The sequence below is a fragment of the Bos javanicus genome, chromosome 1, assembly GCF_032452875.1.
Source record: "Bos javanicus breed banteng chromosome 1, ARS-OSU_banteng_1.0, whole genome shotgun sequence".
NCBI classification, from domain to species: Eukaryota; Metazoa; Chordata; class Mammalia; order Artiodactyla; family Bovidae; genus Bos; species Bos javanicus.
In genome coordinates this window covers 64,324,267-64,348,269 of record NC_083868.1, presented here as the reverse complement: position 1 = coordinate 64,348,269, position 24,003 = coordinate 64,324,267, and the positions used below count along the sequence as shown (strand labels likewise).

The 24,003-nt window shown below is 45.6% G+C and overlaps 1 protein-coding gene across 1 annotated transcript in view; it reads right to left on the bottom strand.

Moving 5' to 3' along the window:
- Positions 1-15,945, bottom strand: part of ARHGAP31 (Rho GTPase activating protein 31) — a 129,241-nt gene extending 113,296 nt beyond the window's left edge. Inside the window, exon 1 of the mRNA XM_061395809.1 lies at positions 15,219-15,945. Within this exon, the coding sequence (XP_061251793.1) occupies positions 15,219-15,318 (100 nt within the window). The 5' untranslated portion in view covers positions 15,319-15,945. The remainder of the gene's footprint in view (positions 1-15,218) is intronic.
- Between the last annotated feature and the right edge of the window lie 8,058 nt (positions 15,946-24,003).

The window sequence follows — 24,003 nt, the reverse complement described above, 5'->3', positions numbered from 1 at the left end:
TGTTCGGTGCAACTACAGAAGAGCTTGTGCAGCAATGAAGACCCAGCACAGCCAAAAAAAATAATTTGAAAAACCATCCGTTCCACAGAATCCCATGCAGTGATTTAAAAGAGTGAGATCGAACTATAATTACAAAATGGATAGTTCTCCAAGATCTATTGTTATTTAAAACAGCATATTTTCAGGACATATATATGTTGTAAAGTTGTGGGAAAACAACCAAAGAGAATCATTCATTGTGTGTATTGTTTAGTATGTACACAAAGAAAGGTCTCTGTGCTGTTTGATACAGTAGTATGAGCCACATGTGGCTAAAGTTCAGTTCCTCGGTAGCACTGGCCACATTCAAGTGCTAACAGCCAGATGGGGCCATTGGCTGCCACATTGCATAGTGTAGACTGAGCATATTTTCCTCAGTGAGAAAGTTCTCCAGACAGAACTGGTCTAGAGGAATCCAGCCCAGACTGTGAACTGATGAATGGAACTGCAACCATGTAGGAAGGGACTCTGTACTTCATAAATCTCTGCATCATTTGAATTTTTTAAACAATTACTTTTCTAATTTTAGGAGAAAAGGATAGCTCGCACCTGTGTGAGGTATTTATTCCTCATGAAAATCGCGTCCTGCACTTTTTTTTTTCATGACTCCTGCCATTCCACCCTGGAGCCGGGGTGTGGCAAAGCACAGCTAGAGGACTTAGCCCAGGGAAGGAATGGCGATGTCCCCAGTCCGCGGTGAACACAAGTCTGGGAGGAGCCTCTCAGGCCGCGGCTGACCACGCACCAGTCTCACCCCCTTCTAGGACTCTGCTTTCCAGTCACAAGGGACAAAATCAGTTTGAGCGCCAGCCAGCAGGGGAAGCAAAGACTGAAGTATATTTTTAGTTTCTGGAGTTCGGGAATCTGGCAAGGGCAAGGCGGGCATGGGACAGGGAGGCCCACCTCCAGGGGACGCTGAGGTCTCCGATTCGGGGACCCAGGCGGGTGGGAGAAGACACCGCTCTGAGTGGGAGCACCTAGCTAGGAAGGGAATGGGAGCTCGCGGGGCCAAGCTCAAGACGCCACCTGGGAGCAGAATTGCTAAGAATGACAGATCTGCTGTCTGCTCTGTGGTTTCTTACACTGGAGGAAGAAAAGATGAATAGAAAGCTGGAGGAAAAAAAGAGATGGGCTCCAGCAGAAATGTGACCCGGAGGCAGGTGGGAACAAATGTTACAGAAACTTTCATGTCAAATAAAACTTGGATTTGAAATGTCAGACATCACTCTGGTTATCATGCACAAGACAAGAGAGAAGTGAAATTTCCCAAGATGGAAAATAAATAGATGATATAAACTATGAAAGCCTGAGTTACAGCTGCTTGGTGCACCTCACTTTTCCTCCACGTGGAGGAAGTTTATTCCTAGTCTGGGGCCCAATTTTTTCTCAACAGCAACAATAGAAACAGCAAAAAGGACGCACACTTTAAATGAGGCTTGAGATTCTTTTTCCTTTCTCATTCTGGAATTTACACGCTGGCACATTTTGTCTATCACTTTTTTCCCCTTATCACTCTTTTTTTCCCTGGAAGATTTAAACTTCTCATTGAATAAGCCATTCGTTCCTGTAAACCTCATCCAGGCAGGCAGGTCGCTCTCTTTGTTCTGCTTTTCAGAATGTTGATCCTGCCACTCTTTCACACCTCGACACCATTGCTTATGCTGTTCCTCCTGTCTGGGACAGGCAGGGACTACTTAGATTCCATTCATCTTAGAAGATCTAGCTTCTCTGAGTCAGAACTAATGACATCCACTTCCTCCGGTGGTTTGTGTGAGACTCAGTAGAGGATGTGTCTGCCTCCTGCATCGGGACTGTGAGCCCCACAGGGACAGACAATGCCTGTTCATCTGTGTGTCCCAGCTGACCCTTTGCCTGGTGTGTGGTAAATGCTGAGAAAACGCTGAGGTCCATCTCTTCCTCCGTTCTCGCAATCATTACCCTATTCCCTTCATTCACATTATTAACATCTGTGGAGCCGACCATATGTTGTGGGGAAAAAAGATCGTGGTAGGTTGAGTAATGGTTCCTCAAAGAAGTTCAAGTCCTCATTCCTGTAATCTGTAAATGTTGCCTCATATGGCGAAAGGGGTTTTTACAGATGTGATCAAACTAAAGATCTTGAGATAACATTATTTTGGTTTATCTGATGTAGTGACAAGGTCTTCATAAGACAGAGGCAGGAGATCAGACAGAAGGCCAGGTGAGGATGGAGCAGAGGGGCCAAAGGTAATGTGATGAGAGGTCATAAGCTAAAGGATGAAGACAGCCTCTCAAAGCTGGGGAAGTTAAGGAAACAGAGTCTTCCTGAGAGCCTCCAGAAAGGAACCAGCCCCGCAAACATCTAACGCACAGATAAACAGAGAATGGTCAGTTTTCAAGGAGCTCATTTTCTTTCTACTCAAAGATAGAGACAATTTAAGAAACTATGACAGTTGTTGGACATGAAAGTGTTAGTCGCTCAGTCGTGTCTAACTCTTTTCGACCCCATGAACTGTAGCCCGCTAGGCTCCTCTGTCCATGGAATTCTCCAGGTAAGAATACTGGATGGGTAGCCATTCTCTTCTCCAGGGGATCTTCCCAATCCAGAGATCGAACCTGGGTCTCCTGCAGTACAGGCAGATTCTTTACTCTTTGAGCCACCAGGGAAGCCCTGCTGGACACGAGCGGTAATAAACATCTAAACTTTACCGTCCTGATCACCTTCCTCAATATACATCTGTGAATCAGTTTCCACCTTCAAATGGAGCACTGAGAAATGAATACAGACTCCCTGCTGGATCCAACTTGTTAAGAGTGCAGTGTGGGTCCCTCAGTCCGTACACACTCTACAGCCTAAGATGCTGTTCATACAGCCTAAAATTGAGCCAGATTATCAGACAACTGTCAAAATACAACTGTGGAGCAAAGAGACAGACATATGTGAAAAGTCATACAGGCTGGCGAAAACCCCTCCTTACCCTGTTCCATCAATGACCCAAACAGACTCACTTGCCAGATTTATAACTCTCCTGAAATACAGATGAAAAGTAGAAGGTCGGAGGGCTGTCACTATGATTACAGCCTTTTGCCATAACCCATAACCCTCATTTTATTTCTTTCCAGTTTTGTTTTTAAATTGTTTTCTTTCTCTGATTACTAAAGAAATGTTCAATTTAGAAATTTTACCACATTCCCATCCAGAAATATTTATCAACTGATAAGAATCTAAAAACTAGCATTTTTATGCATTCAACCAAAGAAAATAAATAATTATCCACATATCTGTTTGTTGCTATTTGGTCACTAAGTTGTGTCGGACTCTTTGCCACCCCATGGACTATAGCCCGCCAGGCTCCTCTGTGCATGGGATTTCCCAGGCAAGAATACTTGAGTGGGCTGCCGAGGGATTTCCCAGGCAAGAATACTTGAGTGGGCTGCCGTTTCCTTCTCCATATGTGTATACAATAGAATTTTTAAAAAAGAAGAAGCAGCTCCTAGGGGTATATAGGGGCCTTGGAATATTTGTTCTCAGCTCCTTCTCAACTTGAAAGTCTGTAGCATTACTCAGTAACCACATTCTGAGTAATGAGGCTGAAACAGGTTAAGATTTCTAATCACCAAGGAAATAACTGTAGTTGATGCTCACAGAAGGTTAACTAAATTCCAGGCAGTACACTAGCCTATTTAATCCTCGCAATGACTCTGTGTGATACCCACTTTTATTCTCACAACCCCATTTTACAGACAAGGAAACTTGAGGCACAGAGAGGTTTGGTAACCTATCCATAATCACAAAACTAGCATGGGGTAGAGCTGAGATTTGAACCAAGGCAGACTATCAGCACAAAAGCCACACACTAACCACTTTGCTACATGCTTTGCTTCTCAGAGAGGTTAACTGATTTCATGAGCCTGCAACTATCAAGGCAGGAAACCAAACTGAGACATTATGAAGATTATTCTTTTAAATAAGGACCGGAACAAAATGGCTTCATGAAAAATTCAATGAATCAAGACAACCCATTCCCATCATAGTTTTAAAAGATTTTTCCTCTCAATTTAAGTAGTAAAAAATACATGTTCACTGTTGAAATTTGGGGCAATATAAAAAGTGTAAAGAAAAAGAAAAATCATGTGGTTTCATTTAGCTGCTTTTTACAAGCTAGTCAGAGTGAGATCAGTAGGCCAAAGATACCACAATCACCTGGAGCTCATCTGCAAAAATGTGGATTCCTAGGTCCCGTCTCAGACCTCCGAGAGCAGAGTCTCTGAGGGGCTGACCTCAGAATACCGATCTGCAGGCGCACTTACAGCTGGCAGCCCTGTCTCTGCAGAACTCATTCCGAGGAGTCGCATGTTCTCCCCAGATCCAAATACTGCAGCACCTACGCAACGCCCATCTGAAACTTTTGCTACAGGTCTATTTTGTTTCAAGGCGCTCAAAAGGGAATTAAAGGAGTATCTCTAATACTCTTTATAGTATCCTAATAGTGCACTAAAATTTGACCAATATTTTTAAACTTTTTGATTAAAATTTTAATTAAACACTACAATTTTAGTCAAACTTAATGCCAGATAGAGTTTGAGTATCATTACCAGAGCCTTAAAAAAAGAGGTCCAGAATTCTTAAACCCAGAATTCACAACTCACACTCTTCCCTCCCACCTGCCTTCAGAACAGCTCCCCTATTCCTTTCTGAAACAAAGTGGACTTTAGGGGCAGTAAAAAAAAAATGGGGGAACTGAAGAAACCACGTCTTGTTTGACAGTCAGGTTTGGGTGAGGGAATACAGATTACTCAGTGGGTATGTTCAGCTGCAGGCTGTTTGCCCAGGGTCCAACAGCTAAATGCAGCTCCCAAGAGCCCCTGAGTGGGGTCTGTGCCCTCATCTCCAAGCCAGATTCAGAGCCCTGCATCCAGCTTTTGCTTTTCCAGAAAGCAAAATGGCTTCTCTTCACTAACAACAGGCCCGTACTCTAGCTGTTAGCCAAACAAAGCCTTTTCCAAATATGGACCCAAGAACGCATGTGCACTTTGAAGGCCACAATGCAGCTTAAATAGCTAAAACTTATTAAAAAGAAAGCCAACAATCGACGCCAAAAAGCGTGAGTCTTAAAGAACAGAACACTAAGACAAAAGCCAGAAAGAGGAACAAAAATATGCATTGTAGGGGAGGGGCGAGCAGGGAGGTGTAGATTTATATGGAAGAGTTGACATCATTGTTTCCCAATAATACTCAGCATGCAGGAAACAGATGGGAAAGCAGTGGTGGAAGGGGCTACTTATGGTAACAGGGCATGCTCTCTGTTTAGAATCCTGCCATTTGGAACCTACATGTTTGACTTCGAAAAACTGGGGATGCCAGCAGTTTTAGTAAAGTCGAACTAAATCCTACTGAACTTATCACCTTGACAGTGCATGGGTAAATGAACTCTGCATATCAGACAGATTTACTGCCAGCATAACTGCAGTGGTTTGGGTCCAGAGAAGACAAAGCCGTGGAAAGGGAACTGAATGTCGGGCAGACGTGGTTTGAGTTCTGGTTCTCCCAATTCCTAGCTTGGTGATGTTAGGCAAGTTGCTTCACTCCTCTGAGTTGGTCTTCATATATAAAATGGGGGAGGGTGAGTTCCCTGGTGGCCGAATGGTTAGGATTCCAAGCTTTCACTGCCATGGCCAGGGTTCAATCCCTGGTTGGGGAACCTAGATCCCACTAGCTGCATGGCTCAGCCAAAAAATAAGATAAAATGGGGGGCAAAACAAGAACTTTGACACACAGTGGGGAGAGACTGAGGTTGCACATTTATGCCATACTGTTTGATTAAGCAGGAAACACAATTAGGGTGGTCAGTTAACATTATGAGTTTTCCCTTTAAACAGAATTTTCCATTCCCCTGCTCTTGGGCAGGGCACAGACACAGCCAAACCAGCTGCCACGCTTGTGCTCAGCCATAGTGCCTTCTCCTGATGGTAGATCACTCGCTGCCACTGAAGACAGCTTGACCCCCCAGCCAGGGTCTCCCCTTACAAGCCTGGCCATTAGAAGTCACTCTCAACTACCTTTCCCACAGTTTCAGCATCTTCTCCCCCAGGGCTCAGGAGGGTGTGACCAATTACAAGTATCAGGCAAAGCCATGTGGCTTCCTGTCTGCAGAAACCAACCGCTCTATCTCCCCACATCTCCACTCTATCTCCCCACATCTCCGTCATTCCTCACCGGTCAGATGATGTTTATTGTTTTATTGATTTTTTTCCCTTTACAAACAACCCACTCATAGTTTTCTTTCACTCAGCTGCCTTGCATGTTAACATCTTCTCTTGCAGCTTTTGTAGAGCCCTCATTTCATTTTCAGTACATTTTTTTGGTAAAAATTTTAAAAATTTGTTTTAATTGGAGGATAGTTATTTACAATATTGTGATAATTACAATACATCAACATGAATCACCCACAGGTATACACGTGTCCTCCCATCCTGAACCCCCCTTCCACCTCCCTCCCCACCCTATCCTTCTGGGTTGTCCCAAAGCACCGGCTTTGGTTGCCTTGCTTCATGCATCGAACTTGGACTGGTCATCTATTTTACATGTCATAATATACATGTTGCAATGCTATTCTTTCCAATCATATCCCATTGAGTCCAAAAGTCTGTTCTTTACATCCTCCATACTTGGTTGTTTCCCTGTCTTACACAACCCACTAGGCTGAGAGCAACTTGAGAGCATCTTTGTGAACCCCAGAGTGTCTAGCATATTAGAGTCCCATTAAATATCTGTTGCATTGAATTGAAAGCCCAATATAAGATGGCTTCTGAATAAAAACATGAAAAAAGCTAGGGAAAGAAATATGCGTAATTACACAAATTAGCTCAATTCTTAAAAGCTACAGATTTGTAGTTTGCCAGACTGCTGCTTTATATGTCAAACAGTTTTCCGCTGTCTGTAAAGCAAGAGCTGGTATAAGTTGCTTTTGGGGAGGGTGACCTTTCCCCTCAACCCTCTGGGGGTAGTGGTGAGGGCCCAGAGGCATACTGATCATGGGCATCATACTGGCCAGCATCAGGTCATGGGGATAGCCCCAAGGCCTGATATGCATCAGCCACACTTGAACTAGAACAAAGAGTGCCTGACACTCGATCCTACAAACTCAGTTGGTTCTGAGACCCCACCAAGAAGGTGGTTCATATCAATGAGTGACTGGCAAGGCATTAGGGAAAGGTGATGTTTCCAGGGCGCCCTGCGCAAAGCCTGGATCTGTTTCTATCTGCGAGGAGCTTTGTGCCCTTGTGGGGAACCTCGGACAGTCTTGGATTCCTCATATTCCAGCAGCACGGCAGCCATGGCCCAGGTCCTGAGCTTCCTAGGAGGGCTCTCTCAGGCTTCCTGAGGAGGAAACCAAACATCAGCAGTGTGCTGGCCTGGGGGAGGCCAGCGAGCTCCTCAGTCTGCATGAGCTGCCCGAGGCCCCCACCTTTAGCAGAGCTCACGGCCTTGTAAACACAAAGCCAGAGAGAAAACAGGGTAAGGAGGAGAATGAGGACTAAATTGGGTGCCTCTGAGTCTCAGGCAAGGGCTGTTCCAAAAAGGAGGACTGTGGCTGCAGTGGTCAGGGAGGGGCCTGGGAGGAAAAGGTGGGGCCTGGCTGGACTTGAAAGCAAGTAGGTAGGGGTGAAGTGCTGTGCAAACGTTAGCTGTTATTATTACTATTCCAGACCTAGGCTGGGGCAAGAACAATGCAAGCGAGAAAAGGCCACTTTTCGCAGAGTTTTTTGGGTTTTTTTTTTTGGACAAAACTATGACATAAATGTCAAATTATGAAATATGCTATTTTGGGAAATTGTGTTTGTGCCTAAGACCATGCGTGGCTTTGGGAGTCAGACAGATCTTGATTTAAATTCTGCTTTTCTTATCTCAATAATCTTGGCAAGTGATTTAACCTCTCGGATCTCAGTTTTCTCCGCTATAAAAAGGGGGAAAACGTCTGAATTTGTACAGATTTTGAAAATATTACTTTGTATGTATCAAGTGACTGGCACATAGTAAACAAACAATGTAGATTGTAATTCCACTAATAAAAATAACAAGTAGCTGTGATTTGGGGCTCAGCTTCATTTCCGGGTTCCTTCTCTCCTTCCTCCTCTTCCCTTTAGAAGCCTAACATTCTCATCTTTATCAAAAAGCTGCTCTTAAAAATCTAGCCCCAGTATCTATTCTCTTCTAAATTGAAATCAGGATGTTTCCTCAGGGGTCCTTTATTTTAAGCCTGACCTAAAACTGCATGGGGAGGGGTGGTGGTGGTGCAGATTAGAGGGACAAGGGCGGGGGTGCGATTTAGATGGCCTAAAGTTCTATCAGGCTGTGGCCCCACCTTAATTAGGACTCAAGGACGGTCCTTTGAGGGAGAAACACCAAAACTCATTAAACTGACACGTGGCGATTACAGGATCATAAAAAAGAAACAGAAGATCAGGTGTGACATGCACCCGCAAGTAAAAAGAAAATTAACTGGAAGTGTGATGATGAGTTGGAAAGAAAATGCCACCTTGGCTTCAATACAGGACAAGCAATAAGCAAAAAAAAAAAAAAAAAACCCAGAAAACCAAAAGAGCGAGCATAGCCGTCTTCCTGGGCCTCAAGACTGGTGTGAAGGAACCACACAGAGGGAAGTGGAGTCCTGAAACCAGGGATGGGGTAGCGGGGTACAAGTCACCCTGAGCAGCCTGCTCTGGAGGAAGCACCAGGGAGTCCCAACCTGAGGGTCTATGGGTACTTTGCTCCAGACATTTTTAGCTGCAATATCTAATGAAGAGGAGTTGGGTGTCACCTCTCATCCCCAGATGGAGTCCTGGGCCTCTGAGCCCTGTCTTCCTCTCACACCCTCTGCCACAAAATCCCAGGAAACTTTCTGCAGTGAAGTGACTCCCGGGGACAACTGGTCCTCAACAAGTGATTCAGAACTGCCTTGGTTGCTCAGCTTCTGGAATTTATGTGTTTTTCCCCAGGCCCCACTCCCACAGAAGAAAGTTTCCAGGATAGCCCACAGATGCCTAATGGACTAAGGGAGGCGGGGAGAAAAAGAATGCATCAAAAAACACAGCTCTAATGGCACTGGGGAGATAATCTACCACCCACAGCATCGTCTGCGGGAAAATGTGTTTCTAGTTTCAACCTGTTTCCCTCTGCCCCAGCAGATGGTCCACTGGGCTCCAGGGCAGGTCTGGGGCAACGGGACCAAGGGTTTCCTTAACTGTCTAAAGGCCTGGGTCTCTGAGGTTAGAAGGCATCTAGGCAGCTGCCAGTGGGGGTTCTGGGGTGGAGGAAGGGCAAGGCTATGCCTGTGGTCAAGGGGCTCTTGGCAGAGGTCGAGAGTGGGCAGGAGGGAGGGATGTACGTAGGTGGAATGGCTGTTTCCATCCTCTGGGTGGGTTGTTTGCCACATCCAGACCATACAGAGTTACTTAGTTTGGCTTCATGCTGTCAGTTAGTTTGCTTCAGGTTTAAAAGCCTTAATTCTCCTCGTTTAGTTCTTCCTGTTTCACTGTGAGAGCCCAGATTTGGGGATACCTCTCCAAACGCAAGCCCAGGAAGTGGCTGTTCTGTCTCCACAAGCTCCACCTCCAGGACTGGACTTCTCTTTCAGTTCCCTGCAGCTCTGGGAGTGACAGGGTATCTTTCTCAGATCTTTCTCAGGGCCCTATAGTTTCAGGTTGACGTTCTGCTCCCCCACCACTGTCTACTGACGCTCCACTCCCCAGTGGCTTTGGGAAATCCCTCTGTGAACTCTCTGCTTAGTGGGGCAACCAATCTGCTTCCTGTCCCTGTTGGTAATTAATTAACCCATCTGAAAGTGAGGTGAAAGACGCTCGGTCGTGTCTGACTCTTTGCGACCCCATGAACCATTCTCTAGGCTAGAGTACTGGAGTGGGTAGCCTATCCCTTTTCCAGCGGATCTTCCTGACCCAGGAATTGAACCGGGGTCTCCTGCATTGCAGGCAGATTCTTTACCAGACCATATCATTTATTCGTTTCATGGGAGCCCTCATGCATTCATTTGGTCATGGCATATATAGTATGTGGTTATTTAGGGCACATCTACAATGTTATGATGACAATAGCTACATTTGTTGTTGTTGTTGTTTAATTGCTCAGTCGCGTCATGGATTGCAGCCTGCCAGGTTCCTTTGTCCATGGGATTTCCCAGGCAAGAATACTGAGGTGGGTTGCCATTTCCTTCTCCATGGTATCATCCCCACCCAGGGATCGAACCTGAGTCTCCTGCACTGGCAGGCAGATTCTCCACCACTGAGCCACCAGGGAAGCTACATTTAGAGCTTACCTTATGCATGCCCTCTTCTAAGTGCTTTGCTCGTAGTAACTCATTTCTCTTCACATCAGTCCCCTTATCCCCATTTTACAAACGAGGAAAGGGAGAGCCAGAGGGGATAAGTAGCCTGCTCCACAGTCACTCAGCTGGGAACAGGCAAAGTCTGGATTCTGCTCTAGGCGGCATGCTTCCAGAACTCCTACTGGAAGCCCCCAGCAGGGGGCACCTGACTTGGGAGGATCAAGGAAGGTTTCCAGAAGCAGCTGAGACCCAAAGGATGGACAGTTAGCTAGGGAAGGTGTGATAATGATGTGCCAGGCAAGACGCTGGGAAGGAAACCACTAAGCCAATGGAATACCCTTGCCCTGGTTCTCCATTCAGTGTTAAATCTTCTATTGAACACATTCACCTTCCTTGCTCAGACTTTGTCCTGTTTATGTTTGGGTTTCTTGTCTGTTTAATCGAAGATAAGAGCTTTTGCATTTTCTCCTTCAGTTATAACAACTAACTTCAAAGCCATTGGTTTCTGAAAGTTTGTTCACATCCCTGAGACTGTAAATTTCTTGAGGCTGGGGTATCTGTTTCTTTCTCTTCCACCATACCTCTACAGCACTGTATTGCTGTTTGTTAAATAAGTGAATGAACAAAGTAAGAGAATGACTTAGCCTAAGAAGTACACTTAGAATAACTACACCTCAAAGTTCTCATTGCCTTATCCTTGTTCTTTGAGGTACTAGGGCCATCTTACTCTCATCAAGCTTGAAAATTTTATTTCGTAATGGGTGTTTATTTATTCATTATGAACCTTCTAGAATTCCCCAAATCGAATACACACACATACATATTGTTTAGTCACTAAGTTGTGTCCGACTCTTTGCAACCCCATGGACTGCAGCACACCAGGCTTTCCTGTCTTTCACTATCTCCCGGAGTTTGCTCAAACTCACATCCATTAAATCAGTACATATTCTTTTTCAACGTGGTAAGAACTCGAAAAAACCTTCATGAACAATGTTCTTATCAAACACTCAGAGGGCACCTTCTGAATAATCAAGGCTGCTTATCCAGAGACTAAATGATCTATAAATCCCTGCACTATAAGCAGTGGTTCTCAACTTTTCCTGCATAAGAATCATCTAGGAAGCTTTTAAAACATACCCATGCACCAAGATTCTGATTTAATTGTTCTGAGGAGGCCCAGACATCAACTTTTCTTAATGCTCCCCACATGGTTCTATTGTGCTGCCATCATGGCAAACCACCACCCCGACAGTGGTTATCCAGAAGTGAGTCAGATGGCAGAGATTGTTGGGGAGAGTGAGGAAGCCCTCAGCTCTGAGAGTGTGACCAGAATAGAGGCAGAAGACAGCTTTCCTGTAATGCTCTCTTACTGGCCCCTTGACTCCTGGCCCCAGTGTTTCCAGGCACTGTGTGAAGACCCAAGGCACTCGGCCCAGAGGGAAGAGGTAGAGAAAACTATTTTCACCATCAGCAGTGACAAAGGGATGATCTTCTCCCTCTATTCCAGACAGGAGGAGAAAATTACCTGGTTCCCAGGGGAGAGCTGGGGGCTGGGGCAGCAGCCACTGTGCTGGAGGGTAGGTGAGAGAAAAGCTGGCCAGGCTGGCCAGGAGCAACTTCATCCCATTCCCGGGTGTTCGCACCAGGCTGGAGAAAAGTGGCCATAGACGCAAAAGGGGGAAATTGGCCATTTGCATCAGCTCTGTCTGCAGCTGGGGACAGTCAACAGCAGGATCTGAATCTGGCATCTGTGTGGATGCCCACAGAAACTGTACACAGGACATTATATGTGTATGTCTCTGTGAATGTTTTCTAAGAAAAGGTTTCTGTTTTTCATCAGGCTCCTAAAGATTAAAGACGAAACTGGCCCCAAGCAACATCTGCTTAAAGATGAACACCTATTTGTCACCTAAACATCTTGCCCCATCAGGTGTGTTTAACTGAATGCAGCAGGACTCGGCTACAGCAAATTGCAGACGTGAATGACATTTTTCCTCTCTGTTCAGTCCAGGGGTGTAAATTCCCCATGTTCAGGTGACCTGAGAACATTTAATTGTCACCAGCCAGCTTTGTCTTGTACCCCAGCTCAGAGATTTCCCTCCCTCTTCCCCCTACACAGGGGTTTTCTTGGATCCCCCACATCTCCATTCTTCCCTTCTGCCCTGTACACCCAGACCTGAATCCATTTTTTTGGTCTCACTCCATCCTTGACCTCCAAAGTCTGAGGAACTATGATGTTAGTCTTGGGGCTCCCAGGTGGCACCAGTGCTAAAGAACCCGCCTGCCAGTGCAAGAGACAGGGGAGACTGGGGTTCGATCCCTGGGTTGGGAAGAACCTCTGGAGGAGAGAATGGCAACCCACTCCAGTATTCTTGCCTGAAGAATCCCATGGACAGAGGAGCCTGGCGGGCTACTGACCATTGGTTTGCCCAGAGTCTGATACGACTGAAGTGACTCAGCATGCACAATGTTAGTTTTGTGACAGCCTTCTAGATCCTAGTTACTTGTCACCCTCAGCATTCTGGGCTGAACTTCCAAGGTCATGGGCAAAGGAACACTGCCTAAGTCAGTTTTTCCTTCCTGGGGAAAAACTGTTTCAGAACAGTCATGAGGAGGACACATTGTTTTAGAGAAAACCATTAGCCTCAATGCTATTTATTGATGCTACCCTCTAAAGAAAATGAGACAACTGCCTGACTAGTTCTAGATATGAGAGAAGAAATCCTAATTATTCTCATTTTACATAAGCGCCTATTAGGCAAGCCTAATTCCTACGTGGCACAATAATGGTGGGTCATTAAGTGGGTCAGTTTCCTTCTCTTTCAAAGCTGAACTTTATTTAGGTATGTCAGCCTTGAAAGCTTGCTGATTCTGGGGCAGGACTGTCTGCTTTCAATTTAGGGGAAAAAAAAAATCATTAGAGGAGAATGTTGGCCTAGACAAGGAAGCCAAGGAGGGGAAAGGAGCCAAGTGGGCCAGAGACCTCTGCATCCTTCATGACTGACTGTATGACCTTAGGCAGGTCAGTTTACCTCTCTGGGCTTCCCCCCTTCTCCCTAGGGCGGGATGCACTGGGTACTGGTTTTAACATTTTGTTTTTCTTTAAGCAGTATCCCCCTCTCTTTTTCCCCCCCCCCCCACACAAAACATATAAGAAAACTCAAAATATAAATCAAGTGAAAGAGGAACTGTTTAAGGCTGCCTCTGAGGTGTCTTCACAGAACCCTGGGATTCTTTGCTTATTCTAGGATCTGTGACATGGTCAGAACAGGGGAGGGCTAAGAAGCACCTCCATGTACCTCTCAGCTTTGGAGCGAGGGCCCAGAGTTTAACATCCACTTGGTGGGAACATTCATAAGTGAACCGGGACAAGACCCTGAAGTCCCCCTGTTAAAAAACAGGTGGAGGAAAACATTTCATTCTGAATGCCTGATGGTAGTGGTTAAGATGCATACTTGGAGTTCTCAAAAAAAAAAAAAAAAATCAATTCAAGGATGTTATTTCAAATCTACCTCTCTAGATTGCTGGATGGGATTAAATGAATTGACTCTGTTGTGTCCCAGTTTTAAAAGAGGCAGTTTTGAAACCTGTGGTCCCTCAAGCTGTAAAATAACTAAGCCATTCATTTGTCCTAAAGACACGGCAGCCTCTGAACTCAAGAATACCACAGGAATATCACACCACTGCAAATTACTAGGTGGTGCTGAGTCTTAAAAAAAAAAAAAAGAAATAGAAACAAAAGCACTGCTCTGTTTTTGAGATGCACATTTGATATGAGCTAATCAAATAGTTTTTGAGATTACTTTCCTGGAGGCAGAATTATTCTGCCCAGCTAGCCCTTCAGTTTCCCCCCTTTGTTGTATCTATCTATGTATAAACACAAGGCCCATATCGTGGATTTTTTTCTTCTCTCACTGAAGTTTCTGAAGACAAGGCCTTTTTGTCATGGATAAATGCAGGGCCAGTCAACCTTACAAAAGGAGTCATTTAATGCTCAATTTCCCCAACTTTCCTATGATTAAAAACTTCTAACCTCAAATGCCATTACTCTATTCTAGATTGTTTTCTTCCACCCTCCCCCCAACAAATGTTTAAATTGTCTCTACTCTGGAGGATTCCTTTTTCTCCAATCTGACCTTGAAAACAGAGAGGCTCTCCTATTCTCTTACATGCCCTAAACTATTTTAAAATCAAGGCCCTCTGACCTTTTCACAACACTCTTCTTGTCTGACACACCAAATGCTCCTCTGAAGGCCCAGAGGAGGTAAAGGGTCTGAAGGGTTGGGAAGGGGGAGGGAGGGATGTACTATATATTTGGCATCAGTTCAGAAATTCAGAAAATGTTTGTGCAACCACTCCCCCAGCCAGGATCCACCGCACCCCCTGCCTTCCAGCACATTAATAAAAAAAGATGTGAGCGGACGAAATTGGAGAGCCCTGGAGGGACACCTAAGGCAGTCATAATTATGTGCCCAGAGAAGCCCACTGCACAGCATCCCTCAGGTCCAGCCCTCATCCTTCCCCTCCGACATCCAAATTTTGGGAGCAGGACCTCTCACGCCCTCACCCCCACCCCCCCCCCAGAGTAGCCGGTCAGACGTGTGGCAGCGCCGCCCATTAACGGCCAGTGTGACACAACTGGAAGGAGTGACATAACCTCCGCACGTCGGGGTGGCAGCGTTATGCACCTTAGGAATCATATATGTTTTTTGTTTAAAAAAAGTACCACAAGCGCACAGGCCTGGAATACATTAACTTGTGAATTGAATGCAACACGCCCTACGAGAGTCTCCCCCTCTCGCTCCGAAACAAAAAGAAGCGGTGGGGGGTGGGGGAAAGGGGGAGAAGGCACTTTACCATCCTGTCCTGAGCTCTCCAGATACTCCGTCAGGTCACAGCCGAAGGCGCTGGCGGCTCCCTTTCGTTTCAGCTTCTGCTTGGCACCCTTGTTCTTCATGAGTTAGTCCCAAAGAGGTTGCCCCTCCGTCTCGCCCTCCCCTCTCTGCTTGGCACCGCGCCTACGATGGTCTCCGGGGGGAGGTTAGATCAGTGGCTGCGGCGCGGCGCTGGGGGGCCGCATGGGCGTGGGGAAGAGCCTGGGCCCCGGGGCAGCGCGCATGGAGCCCGCGGGGCGCGGAGCCCGGCGCGGGCGCGGAGCCTGAACTCCACGGCGCGCTCCTCCAGGGCCGCGGTGCCGCAGGCCGTGCGGAGCTGGCAGCGGCGGCGGGCCGGCGCGCTGGGAGTGCCACTTCCTCACTTGGAGTCCCCGGGACTTTCACGGCCTCCCGCGGTGTCTTCTTCGGGTGTTTTCCTCCCCTTCGGAGGGAGGGCGAGCTCTCCGGAGTCCGCCTTCTCGAAGCCCAGGGAGTGGCCGAGAGCGCAGGGCAGCCGGCGGCGGCGAGGGGCGCGGGGACCGCCCGGGGGGGCTGCCGTGGGTCCTCCGCCCGGCGCGCGCTGTCCAGTCTTCAGACGGCTTGGGTAGGACGAAAACCCAGCATCCTGTCTCTCTCGCCCGCCCTCACGCCTTCCTTTTTTCCTGTCTTACAAATCCTAGGATCATCCAGCTCAGGAAATGCTGGAAGGAAGTTAGCTAGGGAGGGGGGCGGAGGGTGGAAATTTTTGGCAGCTCCGCTCTGGTGTGTGTATGGAGCCGGAGGAAGTAGGTGGGTGGGTTGAGGAGGACCGGGTGGGGGAGAGAACGCGCTCTTAGGAGAGCTGCTCGGCGGCTCTGGAGATAACTGGGCGGCTCGGAGGAAATCGCCGCGCTCCTAAGAGCACCCGCAGCCCGAACCGCCCGCTTCCTGCCCCACCGACGGCTCTTTGAAGACGCCAGAGGAGGCGCGCTGGCTTTCTGGTTGGATGGGGCTAGGTGGGACTGAAAAAAAAAATGCCCTGCTTTGTTTTTATCTTCATTGTCATCATCTCTTTGACACTTTCTATTTTGGTGCCTGTCTCCTCCTACATAAACACTTAAAGAGTAATGACAGAAACAAAGACAGGGATTCCAGCGGAGAAACCTGACGGAAAGAGGTTTTCCGCCTGCCACTCCCAGCCTCCTCTGCCGGCGCCCAGGTACCCCCAACCCAGCTAAGTCCCTCCCAAGCGGAGGGAGGCATGGAGGCTGTCGCTTTGCAACCACTGCTGAGGAAATCAGATTTCTGGTTAGAGATTCAAGCATACCACACACACACACAGGCGTTATTGCAAAGGTTGCTAAATGGAAGTGATTTTGGGGGGCAGTCTCGGATTTAAGGTGACTCAGATATTCTAACCTAATATGGAGAAAGCAGTCTCCCAGGTTATTTCATAATTTGTCTCACGGTTTCGGGAGGGCATGTGTTTTCTTCTCTATTTAATTTGAAATTCTTTGACCTCTGTGTACTCAGCACACAGTAACCACTCAAATTCTTATTATTTAACCATCTGAGGATTAGATTAGACTTCCTGTGTAAATTCAAATCCATATATAGACTTGAAGGGTAGGGACATTCATACAGCTCAGAAGGCTGAAGGTATAGTATTTTAGTTACTGGATCCCTTTACAGTCTCTTATCTTCCTATGTATCACCAAGATAGTTTATGAACTTTGACCCTTGACCTTCTCTCTTTGTCAGAGCTTACAATTGATAGATAGCCTGCCTGCCAAATCTGGCCCACAGATGTGTTTGGTTTAGCACATGCCATGTTTTAAAGTTTTAAAAAGTTAATTGCCAACATTAAAGAGTTAATATTTTTCACATTTGAGATCTGAATTTCTGGATTCCCCTGCAGAAATTGAAGATCTGGTAACATCAAAAGTGCATTCCCACATAGTAAGGACTGCTGATGCCAAGCTCTATCAACCCCCATGGACCACCACCCTATTTAGAGAGATCAGTTGTCCAGTTTCAAAGCCACCACGGCCTGTCGTCCCCACTTTGCACCTGCGTGGCCTCTGGAGCCACTGGAGTTTGTGCCCCAAGCTGTGTGTGTGATCTTTCTTTCTATTTTCCATCAGCCTCTCAGTGACACCAGCATTGCGCCAGTCATTCTGGTGAGACATCTTCAAGTAACCACTGACTCATTTCTCTCTTTCTGCCCCCACCTCCAGTCTAATCCCAGCCAGACTGATGAATGCTTCAAAATGCCTGTCCTCTGGGCTTCTTCCTTCCAGGCCCATTCAGTGAGGACCATTCACTCCTAAATTGTTAGAATAACTCCTAGTGGGGTTAGCTGAGTGTGTTCGCTTTCCACTTCATCCTGTGCACTAAAGGCCTGTTGAATCTTCCTGAACTGTTGCTGTTGTCCTTTGCTTGCTTTGCTCAAAATTTGTCAGTGACTCCCTGTTTTCTTTTTCTAGGACAGCAGTTTCTAAGCTTCTTGTAAGCTACTTGGAGAATATTTGGTAGGGTATTTAGTGTAATGACTTGTTCCTTTATTTCTAGAGAAGCATCTCCACATGAGACTATAATTATTACTATTAATATTTATTTAGGAGTTTACTGTGTCAAAGAACTCCATATCTGACCTACAGTGCATTTTATCATCTTGGCAGCAAAGGAGAGATGCTGAAGGGTTGTTCTTTTCCTGGGTCCAGCCCCTAAACACAAGTTTTGGAATAAATTATCAAGTCCTGTGAATTATCTTTCTAAAGGTTTAAAAATACTCTTTTTTTTTTTTAAATACTCTTTTTAAGTTTTTATGTTGAAATAATTTCAGCTTATAAAAAATTCTACAAAAAATAGTCAAAGAATTCCTATATACCTTCATTCAGCTTTCCCAAATATTAGTGTCATACAACCAGAGTATTAAGTTAGGAAATTTATATTGATACAGTAATATTGACTAATCAGTGGACCTTAATCAATATCAATTAATTTTTAATTGCATAATATTTTTATTAAATATGATCTTTCTGACAGTAAAGTTCACCAGTTAAATAAACAGTAATTTACAAATAATTCTAAAACACTTCCCATGATAATATTGGCTATGTACCAGATCCCATTAAGCACCATCAAACCCAGCAGGTGTAGGTTGTCACAAAACAAGTTTTCCTAGATGAACCATAAAGCTAATGACTGACTCAGCCCAAAGATTCTTCTGTGCTTTACTGAGGACTCCCTAGAGGGACTCCACAAGCACAGAATTTTCCTTCTGGAACAGGCAGAGACCTTGCCACCCCTGCTTCAGGATAAGCTGGGTTTGTGGATTGTTTAGGATTCAGGGTCAAGGTAATACTGAGCATTGGACAAGGCATCCACTAAGTCTGGATCAACTGAACAAAACCTTATTTGAAATGTGTACATGGTGATTCTCTGTCTGTTTGATAGCTCTTAACTGTCTATGCCTCATGGTGGGAAGAACTCACAATTTATCAAGTTGGATAATGAAGCTACATGGTGACAGGCTGACCCAGGGAGCTAGAAAGTCATCCTCTCCTCATTTGCTCTCTCCCCAGTGGTGAGTAAGCCCTGTGATAGGTGCTGCATTTTTGTCTAGCCCTTGTTCTGGACATTCTCTATGTTTCTTTCTCTTCCCGTTGTTCTTTTCCCGCTTCCTTACTCTAAGATATGTAGCTTTTTCTGGGTCTGTGGAAGGAAGTCAGATTTGGGTTCCAATGGGTTTTTCCACTGGACTAAGGATTTCCCAGAAAGCAAGTTACAAGGAGACAGTGTAGGAATATTAACAGGAGGACTAATTAAGCTATTTGGTGATAATACAAATTATGCTCTTAGCAGATTATCATGATGTAAAAAGCACTTTGCTCACATATAACTCCCAAGGAAGAGTTCTGTCCTTTTCTATGATTTATCTTGGGCTTCCCAGGTGGCACAATGGTAAAGAATCCACCTGCCAACACAGGAGATGCAAGAGACATGGGTTTGATCCCTGGGTTACAGTCCACGGGGTTGCAAAGAGTTAGACACATCTGAGTGACTGAGCACTTGTAATTTATCTTATCTGCAGTTGGTTAAGACTGATGCTTATCAAACTGTGCCATCTGCTTCTTTGACTCACCAAGTTTGGAAGCAATCTTCTATGCTGTATATAAATAGATAAAGAAGACTGAGAGTGAGTATTAGAAGATTTTTAAAAATTGAAGTCTAGTTGATTTACAGTGTTGTCTTAATTTCAGCTGTACAGCAGAGTAATTCAGTTATACATACACACATTCTTTTTTAAGATTCTTTTCCATTATGGTCTATCACAGGATATTGAATATAGTTCCCTGTGCTGCACAGTAGGACCTTGTAGTTTTTCATTATTTATATAATAGTTTGCATCTGCTAATCCCAAACTCCCACTCCATCCCTCTCCCACCCCACCCAGTACTGGAAGATTTTAATGTCACCTGTGATTTAGCCTTTCTTTTACGCAGGTGGCCCATGAAAATAGAGTTGTGTACTCAGTTACTCGGTCGTGTCCAACTCCTTGCAAGCCCATGGACTGTAGCCCACCAGGCTCCTCTGTCCATAGGATTTTCCAGGCAAGAATACTGGAGTGGGTTGGCATTTTCTTCTCCAGGGGTAAAAAAAAGACTAAGAGTTAGAAATCAGCAATTTTAGAACTCTCCCTCCTATCCTCATGCTCAACCAATTAAATACTCATATAATTCCTTGTTCATGGGCTGTGGTTAATATGCTCTGATTTCTATGTTCTAGGGTACAAGTGTTAGCTCATCCTTCTGCTAGGTACATTTTCTCTCCCACTTTCTTCTCCCCCTTTCCAGGTTAAGCATGCTAGCATTGGAACTTCCCTGGCAGTCCAGTGGCAGTCCTTGCTTCCAGTTCAAGGAGCACAGGTCCCACCCCTGGTCATGGAACTAAGGTCCTGCATGCCATGCAGCACAGCCAAAAATAAATAATAAAAAATAAAGATGCTAGTGTTGTCATGACTGTTGGGTGTGTGAGATAAATTGTGCCCCCCTCCATGTTCATATGTTGAAGTCCCAATCCCTAGTCCCTCAGAATCTGACTGTATTTGGAGATAGGGCCTTTAAAGATGTTCAGTTCAGTCATAGTCACTCAGTCGTGTCCGACTCTTTGCAAGCCCATGAACCTCAGAACACCAGGCCTCCCTGTCCATCACCAACTCCCGGAGTCCACCTAAACCCATGTCCATTGAGTCAGTGACGCCATCCAACCATCTCATCCTCTGTCGTCCCCTTCTCCTCCTGCCCTCAATCTTTCCCAGTATCAGGGTCTTTTCCAATGAGTCAGCTCTTCACATCAGGTGGCCAAAGTATTGGAGTTTCAGCTTCAATATCAGTCCCTCCAATGAACACTCAGAACTGATCTCCTTTAGGATGGACTGGTTGGATCTCCTTGCAGTCCAAGGGACTCCCAATAGTCTTCTCCAACACCACAGTTCAAAAGCATCAATTCTTCGGTGCTCAGCTTTCTTCACAGTCCAACTCTCACATCCATATATGACTACTGGAAAAACCATAGCCTTGACTAGACTGACCTTTGTTGGCAAATGTCTCTGATTTTTAATATGCTGTCTAGGTTGGTCATAACTTTCCTTCCAAGGAGTAAGCGTCTTTTAATTTCATGGCTGCAATCACCATCTGCAGTGATTTTGGAGCCCAGAAAAATAAAGTCTGACACTGTTTCCACTGTTTTCCCATCTATTTGCCATGAAGTGATGGGACCAGAAGCCATGATCTTAGTTTTCTGAATGTTGAGCTTTAAGCCAACTTTTTCACTCTCCTCTTTCCCTTTCATCAAGAGGCTCTTTAGTTCTTCTTCACTTTCTGCCATAAGGGTGGTGTCATCTGCATATCTGAGGTTATTGATATTTCTCCCAGCAATCTTGATTCCAGCTTGTGCTTCTTCCAGCTCAGCGTTTCTCATGATGTACTCTGCATATAAGTTAAGTAAGCAGGGTGACAATATACGGCCTTGACGTACTCCTTTTCCTATTTGGAACCAGTCTGTTGTTCCATGTCCAGTTCTAACTGTTGCTTCCTGACCTGCATACAGGTTTCTCAAGAGGCCAGTCAGGTGGTCAGGTGTTCCCATCTCTTTCAGAATTTTCCACAGTTTATTGTGATCCACACAGTCAAAGGCTTTGGCATAGTCAATAAAAGCGGAAATAGATGTTTTTCTGGAACTCTCTTGCTTTTTTGATGATCCATCAGATGTTGGCAATTTGATCTCTGGTTCCTTTGCCTTTTCTAAAACCAGCTTGAACATCTGGAGGTTCACAGTTCATGTATTGCTGAAGCCTAGCTTGGAGAATCTGATCACATGGACCACAGCCTTTAAAGATGTGGTTAAGTTAAAATGGGACTTCCCTGGTGGCTCAGATGGTAAAAGTGTCTGCCTACAACGTGGGAGACCTGGGTTCGATCCCTGGGTCGGAAAGATCCCCCTGGAGAAGGAAATGGCAACCCACTCCAGTACTCTTGCCTGGGAAATCCCATGGATGGACAGAGGAACCTGGTAGGCTACAGTCCATGGGGTCGCAGAGTCGGACATGACTGAACGACTGATCGACTTCACTTTCACTAAAGTGAAAGTTTACTTAAACTAAAAAAAGTTCACTTAAACTAAACTAAACTTAAACTAAAGTGAAAGTGAAGTTGCTCAGTCGTTCAGTCATGTCTGACTCTTTGCAACCCCATGGACTGTAGCCTACCAGCTCCTCCGTCCATGGGATTTTCCAGGCAATAGTTCTGGAGTGGGCTGCCATTTCCTTCTCCAGGGGATCTTCCCAACCCAGGGATCAAACCCGGGTCTCCTTCAAAGTAGACAGACGCTTTACCGTCTGAGCCACCAGGGAAGCTAAGTTAAAATGAGGCTATTTGATTTGGCCATGATCCAATTTGAATGGCTTCCTTGTGAGAAGAGATTAGGACACTGAGACCAGGAATGTGTACTGCAAAGAAAAGACCATGTGGAGGAAACGGTGACAAGGTGGTCTTCTGCAAGGCAGGGAGAAAGGCCTCAGGAGGAATCAAACCTGCTAACACCTTGATCTTGGACTTCCAGCCTCCAGAACTGTGAGAAACCAAATTTCTGTTATTTAAGCCACCTTCTGTATGGTATTTTGATATGACAGCCCTAGCCCTAGACTGATATATAATATTCAGTGAGGTTCTTCCATGACAGAGGTCTGAGCCCAACCACCCCTGAGCATCTGAAGCCAGTAGAGGATGAGGATGGCCAGAGCAAAAGGGCTTCTAGAAAGTTTTGTATCCCAAACTCTGTTATTGCACCCCCTGTGCTATGGGGATGTTTTCCCAGATATAGGTTATAATGCAAATTGTTGCTTCTAATTGTCCAAGTGAGAGTGGATAAACATCTTTGGTGGGGTTGAGGGAGATTCACGTTACTAATCTCTATTAAAACAAGGGGGCTTCCCTGGTGGCTTAGCGGTAAAGAATCTACCTGCAATGCAGGAGACGCGGGTTTGATCCCTGGGTTGGGAAGATCCCCTGGAGAAGGAAATGGCAACCCACTCCACTATTCTTGCCTGGGAAATCCCATGGGCAAAGGAGCCTGGGGGGCTACAGTCCATGGGGTCACAAAAGAGTCAGACATGACTTAGCAACTAAACAACAACAACAGTAATCAAACAGGACAGAGTGGAGGAGAGAAGGAACAAGAACAAGTCTTCCCAGCCTAGAAGTAGGAATAACCTTTAGCATGCAAGTGGTACATCCTGAAACATGGCAGCTGACCTCCCATAGTTCTACCGCCTCTGCAACCATAAAAGCCAGTTTTGCTTCTAAATGGGCTTCTAAGAACAAGCAAATGAGGTGATATGAATGAAGGAAGAAGGCTTTAAATGGTCCCATTCCCAGCTTAAAAGTTGAAAGATAGACCTAGTTATTATTATAAATGATATTCTCTCTCCCTCTCTTTGTCTCTGAAGTATTGTGTATTTTAGTTCCCTTTCAGTTCCTAGAGTTGCTGAACTGTATTGCTCAGGGCAAAAAATATATATATAAATGAGAAAGCACTGGGGAGCACAGCTTTACAGTCACTTCCCCAGCTGAGAGTGTGATTCAGTTGCTTTTCCATCAACTAGACATTTTGGAGTAGAAAGGGCATAAGGCAGAGGGGACCCTGGCCTCCAGGATCTAGTGCCTGATGATCTGAAGAGGAGCCGATGTAATAATTATAGAAATAAAATGCACAATAAATGTATTGTGCCTGAATCATCCCCAAACCATCCCCTACCCCTGCTCCCTGGTCTGTGGGAAAATAGTCTTCCACGAAATGGGTCCCTGATGCCAAAAAGGTTGGAGCACTGCCAGAAGGTGAGGGGATAATGAGAAAGAAATAGACTTTATCCTTACCAGCCCCCAATCTGATAAACTTGGAGTCATCTTGGACTCTACTTTCTCCTACAGCTAGTCTTTTTAATAAAAGTCTGAGGTTCTGAATTAGCAGGTAGGGGCACTGATCAATGCAATTTTATTTTTTTTTAAAGTAAGACTTTCTCTTTTCTAACCCTTCTGTCTCCTCCAGCTCCATCCAGAGCAGCCCAGGATGGGAGGAGAAACCATGTCACAACAGGCACAAACCCAGATCAGCTCCCTTCCTGGCCAAGGTGCCCTCCCATCTCGTCTGAGTCCCAAACCCCCCCTTCCCAGCCTCACTCAAGATCTCACACAGGAATGACTTGAGGGTTTCTCCCAAAGTCCTGA